The following is a 13,539-nucleotide window of genomic DNA, read 5'->3' as shown; positions in this document are numbered from 1 at the left end:
ATAAGGATATTTTTCTTGCTAAACAGCATTTCCGATACAGAGGAGATAGTTAAGTCTTTTAATTTACTTAAACTAAAGAAAGGCATGGGTATCATATCAATTTGGGCTTTTTTATGATCAATGAAAAACTATATTTTACAGACTTTAACCAGCAAACAAGTCTTCACTCACTTTGTCTTTCTATCTAACCTTTTTTTTTTAAGTTTCTGTGTGTGTGCTGACACACGTGCTATCACTGATATTTAGAAAATTGATAAATGATTCTTGGCAAGTTGTAATGAAATCACACATTTTTTGTAATCATCAGCAGTGTTCTGGCATTGGTCCCAGCTGGATATTTGACCACTCAGCTTGGCAGAAGTGGTTAAGCTCATCTAATTTAGTTCGTTTTACCAGCCCGGCATTTAAGCGTAGTCCATTAATTTTCAACAGGGGGATGTCAGGGCCATTCCAGAAACTAAATTTAAGGCTGCTTTATGTGTTCCAAGATGAGCTTTGAGATGTTTTTGCTACTTGCAAACATCATTGTATCGAAAACAACTGTTTTAAGTCAACTTCCATTAACCTCAGTTAAGATTAAATAGTCACGACACTAAACCCAAAAGCCCCTGAATGTAATTCATACAGTATGTGGACTAAGAGAATACCAACTAAGAAAATGCTCTTAATCTGACAAGTTCATGATGTAGCCGATGCAGACTGGCACGTCTCCAATCATGGATCTGTTTTCCTACAATCACAAAAAGTATATGAAAATGATACATTACAGGATGCTTAAGCTTGAACAAAACTGTATATTCAAACATAATGATTACTGATACACAATACAAATAGTTTTGGACTTAATAAAGCAGGCTACCATAACAAATATATAATAGGTCCTTATGTTAACACTTGGAGGACCATGTTTGAAAGCTGATTAATTGAAATTACATCAACAAATAGAAATATGTTGCACTAAAGCTGAAAAAAAAAATTGTTACTATATAACCACAGCACCCTTAAGTGATATGTTGGTTTAAAAGTAAAAAGTGTTTAAAAAACATTAGAAAGCTCTAAAAGTATAGGACATTCAAGCCAGTGATAAGGGTACACTATGTAAAGCTCTTACCGACATGGCAGCTCTCAACTGTGATGCAGAGATGATGTGAAAGTAACCATGGTGCTGAGACAAGATTTCTTTTCCTATATTTAAAAAGGCTTCTACCCTCAACAGAAAATCAATTACAAAACTTTTTGCCAAGATATAAGTTTGACTGACGGGCAAGAGTTTTCTAAAACAGAGGTCTCCGAATGGTGGGCGTTGTCAATTTGGTGCACATGTATGTGTGTGTTTCACATGGCTGCACGTGTTTTCAGCTCATCCTTCCCTGTAAATGTCTAGGCACAATGCCAGAATCTGCTTTAGAGCCTGAAACCTAGCCAATAAGCCACAAGCCATCAGCAGCCAGGTCAGATTAGCTTTCTGTCATTGCCACTGTGCTGATAACACCACAATGAGTGGCACTTCCCTACCGCTATGTCACCTCGGCCATCCCACACTTGTCAGCCCTCCGCTGGTCAGATAGTGTCTGTCAGTTAAAGAAGAGATAAAGGGGAAAGTCAAGAGGGGTGGTCTCCTCTGTTGGTTTAAAGCCACAGTCAAAAGGTTTTTGTTACTGATGAGGGTCACTGAAGCAAAGAACAGCCTTAAGACAAAAAGGGGAATGGAAATTTGACTGGCACATTAGCTGGTGCCTCCATATCAGTCTGCTTAATTAGATCAGACAAGGGATCTCTTGAACTGTGAGAATGACCATCAGAAGAAGTACAGAGCAAAGTAATAAACGTGAGGAAATAACCGATGAGGCTGTTTACCTCTATTTTTTCAGTTTAAAACGCAAATTAATAATTACACTGTCATCACTCTTGTCATGAAATGTATGAATTGTCCTTATGTTGCTATTCGTAAGCTCTAATCACTATTTCTTTTAACTTTTCCCAGACTTCTCTACCACAAGCAATTAAAATTTCATAAGTGGCTCATCACTTCTTCACACATATCGCTGATGATTAACCTTCTTGGATAACTTTGATAGAACGGTCTTCCTGGATAGACTTAGTCAATCTGTCAACAGGCATCAGTTGGAGCAGGATGAGACCCATGTCAAACATTACCTCTCTATTCCAGAACAGAAGCGCGTCTGCCAAACACTATTATTGAACTGGCACTACAAGAGCGTAACCTAGCCACCCTAGAAGTATTAAAGGTGCACGGTTAAGAAATATTAATGTCATATCCAATCAATCATCATTACCTCAGGGGAAAATCCTGTTTAAGGTTTAGAAGCATTAGCAATTTTTAGCTTTGGGAATGTCAGGATTTCCTGCTCCTGAAATGTGCCTAACAATGAGCCCCCTCTCTGCCTGTCAAAATATTTTGCCTTTTGTCCTGAGGAATCTGCTCAATACAGGCAGTTTTATCTTCATAATGTCAGCAACAAATTGGAAAAGGCAATGTCTCCACCTATAGGTGCCAGAAGAATATTACACGTACGAGCTGATGTGCTGTGTGAGAATTAGTGCAAAGGGTAAGCGGAGTGAGAACTAAATATAATGTAGCTTTGTTCAGTCACTGGCATGTGTTGACATTTTTAACACTTTCAATGCAATTAATATAACTTTGGTCTGCTTTTTCCATATTTTAAGTTTTTTTTTTTTTTTTTTTTTCAAAAATAAAATGTAGCACTGCATCTCTATTATGGTTACATTTTCTTTTAAGGTACACCCAAAGCAAATATTTTGGTCGCCTTTAACCTCCTCTACTGCATTCCCAAAAAAAACCCCAAAACCATCATACCAAAATACTAAATAGAAATACTATATAAAACATCTTTCGCCTTAACATCAGCTTAAAAAGTAGTAAAACAGGTGATACAGTGATCATTGATAAACTGGCACACAGCTGAAATTTGATGGGTAAATCTCAACTGATTCAAGGCTGAATCCAAAACAAAGGCTGTTAGTGAAATGTTTTCATCGGCAGTGATACACTGAGAAAGCAGAGGAGAGTCTCTAACCAGAAACAAGACCAGTGGTCTCTGTTTGGTGCGTTAGTCCATCAAGTATGTTGTATATTAGAGTTCATTTTGAAATCCAAGCTCTTCCAAATTTCAGTTCCTGCTCGGCAACTCGGGTCCACTGACCAACTTCTCCTGGTTATCCCCAACCAACAGGAGCTTAGAGGTCTCTATCAGGACTCCAAGTTATGGAACGCATTGCCATCACACGTTAGATGCCCCTACACAGGCCATTTTTAAAATGTATCTTTCCACAATGATTTTCAACCCCACTGAGACGTTCTATTTTCATTTCTTTTATTTTCTTCATTTACCCTCTTTTATAAATAATTGTATCTGTTTCATTGCTCTGTCATGTTAATATTTTTATTCTACATGTTTTATAGCTGCATTCTTGGCTTTATTAACCCACTGTAATGTTTTTGGTTTTTTCATTGTCTTATCTTACATGTACAGCAATTTGTTTCAGCTTTGGCGGTTTTTGATGACCATATTAATAATGATTTTGAATTTGTACAAGGTTATAAAAACAAACTTTATTTTCCTCCTTGTCTTTTTTTCGGAATGGTTCTATGCAATAGATTGCAGAGAAGTCCCATAATGTCCAAGTTTATTTGGCTTAGTGTCACTTTGTTGAATTTACTTCTTTACCTCTATAGTAATAGGCACATCAGCAGTGAGTTAACTATTGCTTTAATAGAATATAAAATATAATAATATATATTCAAAACTAATTCAACGTAGCCAATGAATTAACCCTGTGGAGCCCATATACCCTCCATCCCACTTGGAAAGCCCCATTGAAATCTACAGTGAAAACGTCACATAAGTACTGCTAGTAAGTGAGAAACATTTTTTAATAGCATTAAGCAATTTTAATACCCAACCATACAAAATATGAATTAACATGACAGCACCCTAAATCATGGTTCATTTTAAAAATATTCACAAATATTGCTTCATATTGCTACTGATTTTGATTTTTAGAATTGGAGCTCTTTACCAATGAAGTTAAGACTATGATAATTATAAATGTAAAACCAAATGGTACTGCGTAAGGACTGCCTTCAAAAATATGGTATTTACCTAAAAGAGATATCCTAAAACAGTGTAATGCTTGATCTGCAAATAAACATTTTTACACAAATAAAACTGTAAAAGCCATAAAAGCCTTAAAAAGACACATTTTGATATTTAAATGTTGTTCATTGTTGTTAAGGCAGTATTATTCACCTGTTGTTAGTTGTAAACAAACAGTTGTAAAAAATTTAATTCAGCTCACATTAGATTTAAAACTATTTGATTAAAACCCTATGTCTGTTAAATATTTCTGTTGCTGTTGATCGTATTGGCTGCTAATTGAAAGATTTTGTAGTAGCGTCATACAAATATCTTCATCATATAAAGACATGGATGTGGAGTCTTTGCCGATGTCTGAACAGCTACATTATCATAAAAATGATGTACCCGTGATAATAAACTGATGATGAAAAAATTATTTAACACTTGATTTGCAAATTTTGCTTGTTTTTTTTAATGCCATAAAAATGACGATAAAGACAAACAGAAACATTAAGAAGACATTTAAGTGCATAAAAGCTGTATTTGTAAGTTTTGAGTAAATACAAAAAGAAATGGCAAATAAAATAAGCATAGGACATATAAACATGTGAACTAAGAATTTACGTTTTCTGTATAAATTCTTATATACAGTGTAGTAATGATGCACTTGAAATCTGTTAACATTATGAATTACACTGTTAAATTCTAGGAAAGAAGACAAGGGACCAAATGTAATGCAGGGTATCAACAATGGAACATACAGAATCCATACAGAAGTTTAACAGAAGAGAAAATCAACATCATTTTTCACTTTTTTTTATCATTTTGTTCAGTTTCTTGCTCTGGTTTGGTTAATTAACCTGCAATGTATGTCAGTAGCAAATACAGCGCTCCAAAATAATGGAAGAGACACAAGATGATGATTACAAAGATGGTACCTGGTATATGGGTACGAATGGTGAGCAAAGGTATGCTTGTTATATGTGAGGATCAAAAAGGAGCACTGCAGTTAAAACATGTTTGTTACTTAGAAGAAAAGCAAGTTTCCTATCATCTGCATCTCCACCCCCCCAATCCCCCATTTCAACTGCATGTTAAAAGAAAATAAGTTATTTTGGTCCAGGAAAAGGTCTTTACTATTTCACCCATAAAAAATAAGGCTGGGTAATTTCTGCATACTTGTGTTTTTCTCCAAAAAAAAAAAAAACATCAAAATAAAGAGTCAAACTTTACTCCATGCTTTCTTCGGAACAAGGAGCCTCATGTTTCTTTATTCTTCCTACAGAAAAGAGAGCATAAAGTTTCAGTGGGAGGATTAAGGTAAAAACATGCAGAAACGAGATAGGATTTGTGTCCCTGAGTGTGTGAATGTGTGTGTAAGTGTACGTATAGAGTGCCTCTGCCTGCCTATATGGTCTCCACGTAATTAGCGGGGAATAAACCCTGACGACCGTCTTTGCTCCACCCCCTCCACCAGGCTTTGTCCACCGTCTCCACGTCCCTTATGATGTCACCCGGTTCAAAGGAGATCTCGGATTCGTCCTCTGTGGGAACCACAAGATAACATGGTGAGGACCAGATAATCACAGTGTAATTACTGCAAAACGGAGGCACTTTAAGTGCACATGTGTGGTAATTATCCTCCAAATGGCAGCTTACCTGCCTGGTAGTCATACAGAGCTCGGACGCACATATGTCGCTCGGATAAATCCTGGGGTGGACAGGAAAATTTAAAATGAAAAAAAAAAAAAAAAAAATGGCTATAATCATGACATGCTGCATTTCTTGCTCAGCTAACATGACACATTCAACAGAAAAGTTATATTGCTTCCAAGAAAACTGTCACAGATGGTTCAGTTAAAAGTTCTTGCAACTTTTTCCCAGCATGGTATGTTAGAACCTGTGCCATTAAATCATGATATACAGCATTCATCCTTATCTGTCCAAAAGCAGAATATCTCAGAAATATACATTAAAATAACTTTTTGATCCCATACACAATTTGTAAGTTTGTCTCCTTTAGAATTTTGACACCTAAATAATAAAACAAAATTTCAGATTTAAAAACTGGTTTGCCTTTGATCGTGTGTAATAAATGTTTTTTCCCCTATAACCCAATAAGAATTCTGACACCAGGCACAACAATTTCCCTTTTCCTATACCTTTAAGAAATAACTTAACAGTTTGTTTTTTTTCTCTCACTTGTCACATAATCACTTTTGATCATATTTCTAAGAGCAGAAAAGCTGTACCTCCCCTGCTGTCAAACATGGAGGTAAAGAACTGGCATCAGACTGGTTATCCATTAAGGCCACACAGTGATCATACAGGAATGAAAAAAAAAACAAATGGAGCCACTAATTAATAGATGTGGAACTCCTGGCCTTGGTTAGGACCTTGAAGATGGATCATGGACACTCTAGGGAACATTACTTTAAAAAAAGTAAGTAGTACTCACTCTACTGAATAAATATAACCAATTCCTCATCAAAGTAAATATGCAGTTACGTTTTTTATGATCTTAAATGAATTTAAATGAGAGAATTTATCCATCATGTAAGTAGAACTTTAAATACAACAGAAGCTTTAATTATAGAATATATTGTTGAATTAGATAATTATTTAAAAGGACAACATTTCTGGAAACATTGAATACTAACCTGCACCATTTTGGTGTGTGTGGCTGGTCAAGTGAGTTGCAATATATTCATGTAGATGTGATTTTGTTTTTTGTTTGTAATAAAAGAACAATAAGATGTTTTAGCACTTTACATTTTTTTCACATTTACATTAACTTGCTATAAAATAGCTATGAAGCTAAAAATTTATGCTTTTTAAGCAATTACATTAAAAAAAATTGCTTTGCAGTAGAATTATTTGGGGGTTATACTAATCCAAAAACATAAATAAATGAATAACACAAATATATCATCCCAGTTTTCTGTGTGCGAACCAGAACGAAAACCATAAAAGTGAAATCAGTATAAGACGAGTAGAAAAAGGAACATGTCTTGATTAAAGCAAGGGGCTGTCAGTCAGCAATGAGGAGCTTCTTTATGTAACAGCTGCTTCTAAGCAACGATATAGAGTCTTTCTTCCAGCACATAATAAGCAAATCACAGGAATATTTAGCCTTTGTCTATGGAGAGTGCTTTCCTTCGGAACAATGTCATTGAATCAGTAGCTCTCCACCATCATCTCTCCTTTCAGTCTGTGTTCAAGGCCTGCTAAACACCCACCAACATTTAAACTCTTCAGCCAATCAGCTTTATGTATGCATATCTTAGCTCCCTGCTCATCCATGCCCAAACTGCAGTAAAAATCTCTTCAAGATGCAGAAAAAGGACTATATGAAAACTCTATTTGATTGATGTAGTTGCAGTAACATGCTGCATTAATTTGCAAATGACATACAGGTGCTGGTCATAAAATTAGAATATCATGAAAAAGTAGATTGATTTCAGTAATTCCATTTAAAAAGTGAAACTTGTATATTATATTCATACATTACATACAAACTCATATATTTCAGATGTTTATTTTGTTTAATTTTGATGATTACAAATGACAACAAATGAAAATCTCAAATTCATCAAATCAGAAAATTAGAATATTGTGAAAAGGTTCAAAATTGATGGCCCCTGGTGCCACACTCTAATCAGCTAATTAACTCAAACCACCTGCAAAAGCCTTTAAATGGTCTTTCAGTCTAGTTCTATAGGCTACACAATCATGGGGAAGACTGCTGACTTGACAGTTGTCCAAAAGACGACCATCGACACCTTGCACAAGGAGGGCAAGACACAAAAGGTCATCGCTAAAGAGGCTGGCTGTTCACAGAGCTCAGTGTCCAAGCACATTAATAGAGAGGCGAAGGGAAGGAAAAGATGTGGTCGAAAAAAGTGTACAAGCAAGAGAGATAACCGCACCCTGGAGAGGATTGTGAAACAAAACCCATTCAAAAATGTGGGGGAGATTCACAAAGAGTGGACTGCAGCTGGAGTGAGTGCTTCAAGAACCACCACACACAGACGTATGAAAGACATGGGTTTCTGCTGTCGCATTCCTTGTGTCAAGCCACTCTTGAACCACAGACAGCGTCAGAAGCGTCTTGCCTGGGCTAAAGAGAAACAGGACTGGACTGCTGGTGAGTGGTCCAAAGTCATGTTCTCTGATGAAAGTAAATTTTGCATTTCCTTTGGAAATCAAGGTCCCAGAGTCTGGAGGAAAAGAAGAGAGGCACTTCATCCACGTTGCTTGAAGTCCAGTGTAAAGTTTCCACAGTCAGTGATGGTTTGGGGTGCCATGTCATCTGCTGGTGTTGGTCCATTGTGTTTTCTGAGGTCCAGGGTCAACGCAGCCACATACCAGGAAGTTTTAGAGCACTTCATGCTTCCTGCAGCTGACCAACTTTTTGGAGATGCAGATTTCATTTTCCAACAGGACTTGGCACCTGCACACATTGCCAAAGCTACCAGTACCTGGTTGAAGGACCATGGTATCCCTGTTCTTAATTGGCCAGCAAACTCTCCTGACCTTAACCCCATAGAAAATCTATGGGGTATTGTGAAGAAGAAGATGCAATACACCAGACCCAACAATTCAGAAGAGCTAAAAGCCACTATTAGAGCAACCTGGGCTATCATAACACCTGAGCAGTGCCACAGACTGATTGACTCCATGCCACGCCGCATTGCTGCAGTAATACAGGCCAAAGGAGGCCCAACTAAATACTGAGTGCTGTACATGCTCATACTTTTCATGTTCATACTTTTCAGTTGGCCAACATTTCTATAAATCCTTTGTTTTTATTGGTCTTCAGTAATATTCTAATTTTCTGATATGATGAATTTGAGATTTTCATTTGTTGTCATTTGTAATCATCAAAATTAAACAAAATAAACATCTGAAATATATGAGTTTGTATGTAATGTATGAATATAATATACAAGTTTCACTTTTTAAATGGAATTACTGAAATCAATCTACTTTTTCATGATATTCTAATTTTATGACCAGCACCTGTATAAGCATTACCAATATGTGAAAAGAAATTATATTACTTTGTGAACAAAACATATAAACAGTTAGTAACGCTGTTATTATCTAACGCTGATTCTATCAACACTGGTCATGGATAGATCAACAGTATTACAAAGATCCAAAGCATATATCACCAGCAGAGAATAGAAGCTCAGAAAAAATCTCATCTAAGTGCTCGAGTGAACTATACAGTCTTTTAATCCTCCTTTGAAAATCTGACTTTTTCCTGTTAAAATGTGTTTGTTAGTATTGAGCTTCAATTAAAACTTGGAAATTCCAGATGTGAAAGTGGCTGGAGTTTATTGTTTGGGCTTGTGATTTTGATCTTTCTTCTGTATTGTTATTAATACTGAGAGGGTGCTAACATCTGCAACAGAATGGTACCTGTCCAGGGTTTACCCCAGCTGATGGATTACTATGATGTTTACAACCCTGATGGATGAAGCAGGATAAGATGGATGGATGGATGGATGGATGGATGGATGGATGGATGGATGGATGGATGGATGGATGGATGGATGGATGGATGGATGGATGGATGGATGGATGGATGGATTGGATGTGTGCTAACATTCTAATGTTGCTAATGCGAGTGAGGATTTTTTGTTCTCCTAAAATGATTCAATATTAATATTTACTTTAAATATTACAGAAAATCTGCAAAGGAAAATTAAAAGTCAAGTTTGCTTGAAGAACAGATACAGCTCTTGTTTCTAAATTCTAACAAAGTTGTGACATTTATTTTAAATATAAATATAATATATATATAAATATATATAATATATATAATATAATATAAATATATTTTCTTACGATTTTTTTCAGACATATTAAAATAAACCTGATAATCATAATTATCATAGACTGCTCATTTTATTTAAAGATGCAAACTTCATCAGGCCATCCAATAACGGCCACCGTCACTACATTTTATGCCTAAATACTGTTTTTAATGAAGTACATTTTATCCCACCTTGATGTATTATCTTAAAAAATGCATTGTGAAAAATCATCTTTATTCTAGTGCGTAAATGATCAGAATATGTAGCTGTACAAGTGTTTTCCAGATACCATCTTGAACGATAAAAAATAATTAGACGTATAAGGGTAAACTCTCTGATTCTACTGAAGGTCCCTTTCTAGATGTGCCAGTCAGCTTTTTGCACAAAATATTGTTTGTTGAGGACTCAAAAATTGAAATAATTGTTTGAAAGTAGCATCAGATACACCTCTTGTTATTGTAGTCACTGGAGAATGTGCCTATGAGGATTGTCGTGTTTAAAGTTTTTTGTTATGTGTTCCTGTCTTTGTTTTTCTATGGACAGACAGTGTCTGAAACAAAGAATGCTTGATTGAAACTTTCTGTTCTTTCCCCATTGTGTCCTTCCGTCTTTTTCTCCTTTCATTCTTGTCATTCTTCTCTTTCTCTTTGTGAACGTCCTTTATTCTTTAACCCAATCTTAGTCTTTCTCTTTTGTCCATTCATCCACCATTCCTTCCTTCTAGTTTTTCTGGGTTCTATAGTTAAAGATGGGCTGCCATAGAAATATCAGCCATAATAAATTTAAACTTGAGCCGTTTATTTTGTGAAATTGCCACTAAAACATGCAAAGGATTCATGTGCATTATTTGCACATAATATGCATCTGTCTTAAAATCATTGTAAGGTATCACTACAACTATAAGGGAGGCCTTTGGTTCTTAAAATGTTGCCAAGATGTATGTAAAAACAGCGTTTAATCCAAGAAAGCCTCTCTAAACTACAGATACCACTATACTAATATAAAACTACATGTATGTTTCCCCTTTTAGGATAATAGCATTAAAGGTCTTAAAGTCATCACTGTGTGACTGTTTAAGCTTTTGCACTCCAATTGCTGGATCATAGAAAGTTTATCTGAATAAAAACACAAAATATATTTAGAAAACAACACCTCTTGTCCATTTTTGGAGAGCTGTTGCTCCTCTTCGTCATTTTCTTCCTCTTCTGCGGATCTGTAGCAGTCAGGAGACTCAGATATCCTGCCGTCTGTGTTAGTTGGACTCAAAGAGCTCACTGATGCAAAATAGAAAGGAAACTATTCAGAACAGTTCAACTAGGGATGGAAACTGGAAGAAAATGGAAAAAGAATGCTAGAACCTGTGTAATTTTCCTCTTGGGTGCAATCACCATTTGTCATCCCATTGGTTGATGGGAGAATGTTGACATTTTTGACATCTTGGCAAACTGGTTCAAGGTCTATAACAATGAGATAAAATGGATCAGAATATAACTGCAGATATTTGGAATGATTCAGAATGTTGGGAAACAAACACTACCTGTTTCTGCTTCATCTTCTTCTTCCTCTGATAGCTCAGTAGGAGACTGGTTGACTCCTGAATGAATGTTCTCTTCTTCGTCTTTCTCTGCCTTCTCTTCAACCTGGGGCGTCTCTGCTGGCTGTACCAGGGATGAAGGATCAGTTTTATGTTTTGATCCCACCGACGCGTCCTCATCCCTGTCGAGTTCCTTCTTATCCTCCATCTCGTGCTGATCCTCCTTACTCTCATCCTCCTGCTTCTCTTTATTTTCCACTTCTTCAAGTTCCCCATCCATACCCTCTTCTTCAAACTCTTTATCCTTGTCCACCTCCTTTTTCTCCTCCTCCTCATCTCTTGTCATGTCTTGCATTTCTTCTTTATCTACTTGATCCATTTCAATCCCAGTTGGTTCATTAGTGACAGATTCCACCTCTGGTTTTGTTTCAGGTTCATCTCTCTGCTCCTCCTCCTCCTCCTGTAGATCCTCTTCCTCATCTGCTTCCACCAGTACAGCTTGTACTTTGAAGCCAGAGTCTGAGACCAGCTTGTTTACGAGGCATGGTGTGTTAAATTCTGTTAATTGGAACAATTATACAATTATAAATAAAAGAGGGCATTAAATGACTATTTGTTAATTAGAGTACTGCTGTGTCTGTGGTAGGGAGTTTGTTATGCCTCAAATTAAGTTGCAATTTCATAACCATTTTAGACTGCCTTGCAAAAATATATATTTTTAATGTGTTATCACAATACAACTGCAATGTATAATGTTTGTAATTAGTACTTTATGTGAGAGGCTATGAATAATTAAGCTGGAATGAAATAATAAATGGTGTGCACCCTTTTTATATTTCTGAAGAGTGCGGCCTTATATTCAGCCCCTTTTAATCTGATATCTAATAAAATCCACAGCAACAAATTTTCTTTAAAGGTTATGTTTTAGTAAATATTGCCTAGCTAGTCATTATTGTGATCTCAGCATAAGGCTCCAATGCTCTGTGAGGGCATTCAGAGACTATTGGTTAAGCAGGGAATAATAAAGGCTAAGGATAACAAAAGGCCAGTTGAGTATAGGAGGAATAAATGTAAATTTGTGATAGGTTGTAAAAAAAAAAGGCATCTTTGACTTATGATGTGAAAAATGAAAGGGTGTGGTGCAGTTAAAAACCTAATTGATAAGGGCTGGATAAGGGTAGCATTAAATAGCAGCTAAAGGAGAAGAAGAATACAATTGCTAAAAGCCACAGGAAGTGCTAGCTAAAGTTAAACACAGGGTCATATTGTTTTCCATAACTGTGTAACCCTGAACATACCATCCCCATTGTGAAACAGGGGAGTGGCAGCACTATGCTGTGGGAAAGCTTCCTTATGCATGAACAGGGAACCTAGTTTAAGCGTCCAGTTGTGACATGGTAAGATGTAGTGAAACTCAAGAATACCGTCAAATATATGTTCTAACATACATAAATTCTCTGTTGGACTTAAATTGGAGAAAAAAATGTAATCCTTACCTGTGTTCAGCAGAAGAGGGTCTGTTAGAACCTGCGAAGGCTCATGCTGATCTGCATCGGTTGTATTCATTAAATCTGAGGGTGGCACAGACTCCGAAAGAAACTGAGGGAGGTTTTCATTTATTGAACTGGGGGACAAAGACTTTAGTAGGCTAGGGGAAGCTGGAGGCGCAGAAGGTTCTGTTGGTTCTGAAGCTTCCAGTTCAGCTGCAGCCTTAACTCGGTCGCTACTTCGTGGAACACTGGGCAGAGCCGAAACTGGGGGAGCAGATCGAACTGGGGATGTTGGTGGCGTCATGGGGCTTCTGGGCTTCTGTGGTAAGGTGACCGGTTGAAAATCTGGGGTTCTGGGGGGAGACATGGCCCGGAAAACTGGGGACGGAGGAGCTCTTGAGAAGGGGGAGACCAGTGGAGACGTGTGCGGAGAACATCCTGCACTGTCTTCTGCTTTTGAAAAGATAAATGCTGTATCCGTCAGACTGCGTTGGTACCGTCTGAATGGTTTTCCTGCAGAGAAACAGCACTGTTATCTTTTCCAAAAATAACTTAAGTTGGACATGCAA

At 36.8% G+C, this 13,539-nt stretch overlaps 1 protein-coding gene across 2 annotated transcripts in view; it reads right to left on the bottom strand.

Moving 5' to 3' along the window:
- Nucleotides 1–4,569: 4,569 nt before the first annotated feature.
- The window catches only part of si:dkey-40c11.2 (drebrin-like protein A), a 44,668-nt gene continuing 35,698 nt past the window's right edge, over nucleotides 4,570–13,539 (bottom strand). The window contains exons 11-17 of one of the 2 annotated variants that reach the window (XM_038269830.1): nucleotides 12,977–13,483; nucleotides 11,484–12,038; nucleotides 11,305–11,403; nucleotides 11,099–11,220; nucleotides 5,781–5,832; nucleotides 5,529–5,665; nucleotides 4,570–5,400 (exon numbers count right to left, since the gene is read on the bottom strand). In XM_038269830.1, coding sequence (XP_038125758.1) covers nucleotides 5,529–5,665; nucleotides 5,781–5,832; nucleotides 11,099–11,220; nucleotides 11,305–11,403; nucleotides 11,484–12,038; nucleotides 12,977–13,483 — 1,472 coding nt within the window. In that variant the 3' untranslated portion in view covers nucleotides 4,570–5,400. Of the gene's footprint in view, nucleotides 5,666–5,780; nucleotides 5,833–11,098; nucleotides 11,221–11,304; nucleotides 11,404–11,483; nucleotides 12,039–12,976; nucleotides 13,484–13,539 lie in introns of both variants that reach the window. The other variant, XM_038269829.1, reaches the window with a different exon arrangement.

This window comes from Cyprinodon tularosa, unplaced genomic scaffold (assembly GCF_016077235.1).
Source record: "Cyprinodon tularosa strain WSP-4 unplaced genomic scaffold, ASM1607723v1 ctg74, whole genome shotgun sequence".
Classification (NCBI taxonomy): domain Eukaryota; kingdom Metazoa; phylum Chordata; class Actinopteri; order Cyprinodontiformes; family Cyprinodontidae; genus Cyprinodon; species Cyprinodon tularosa.
The sequence above is the reverse complement of the archived record's forward strand: the minus strand, read 5'-3'. Positions and strand labels throughout refer to the sequence as shown.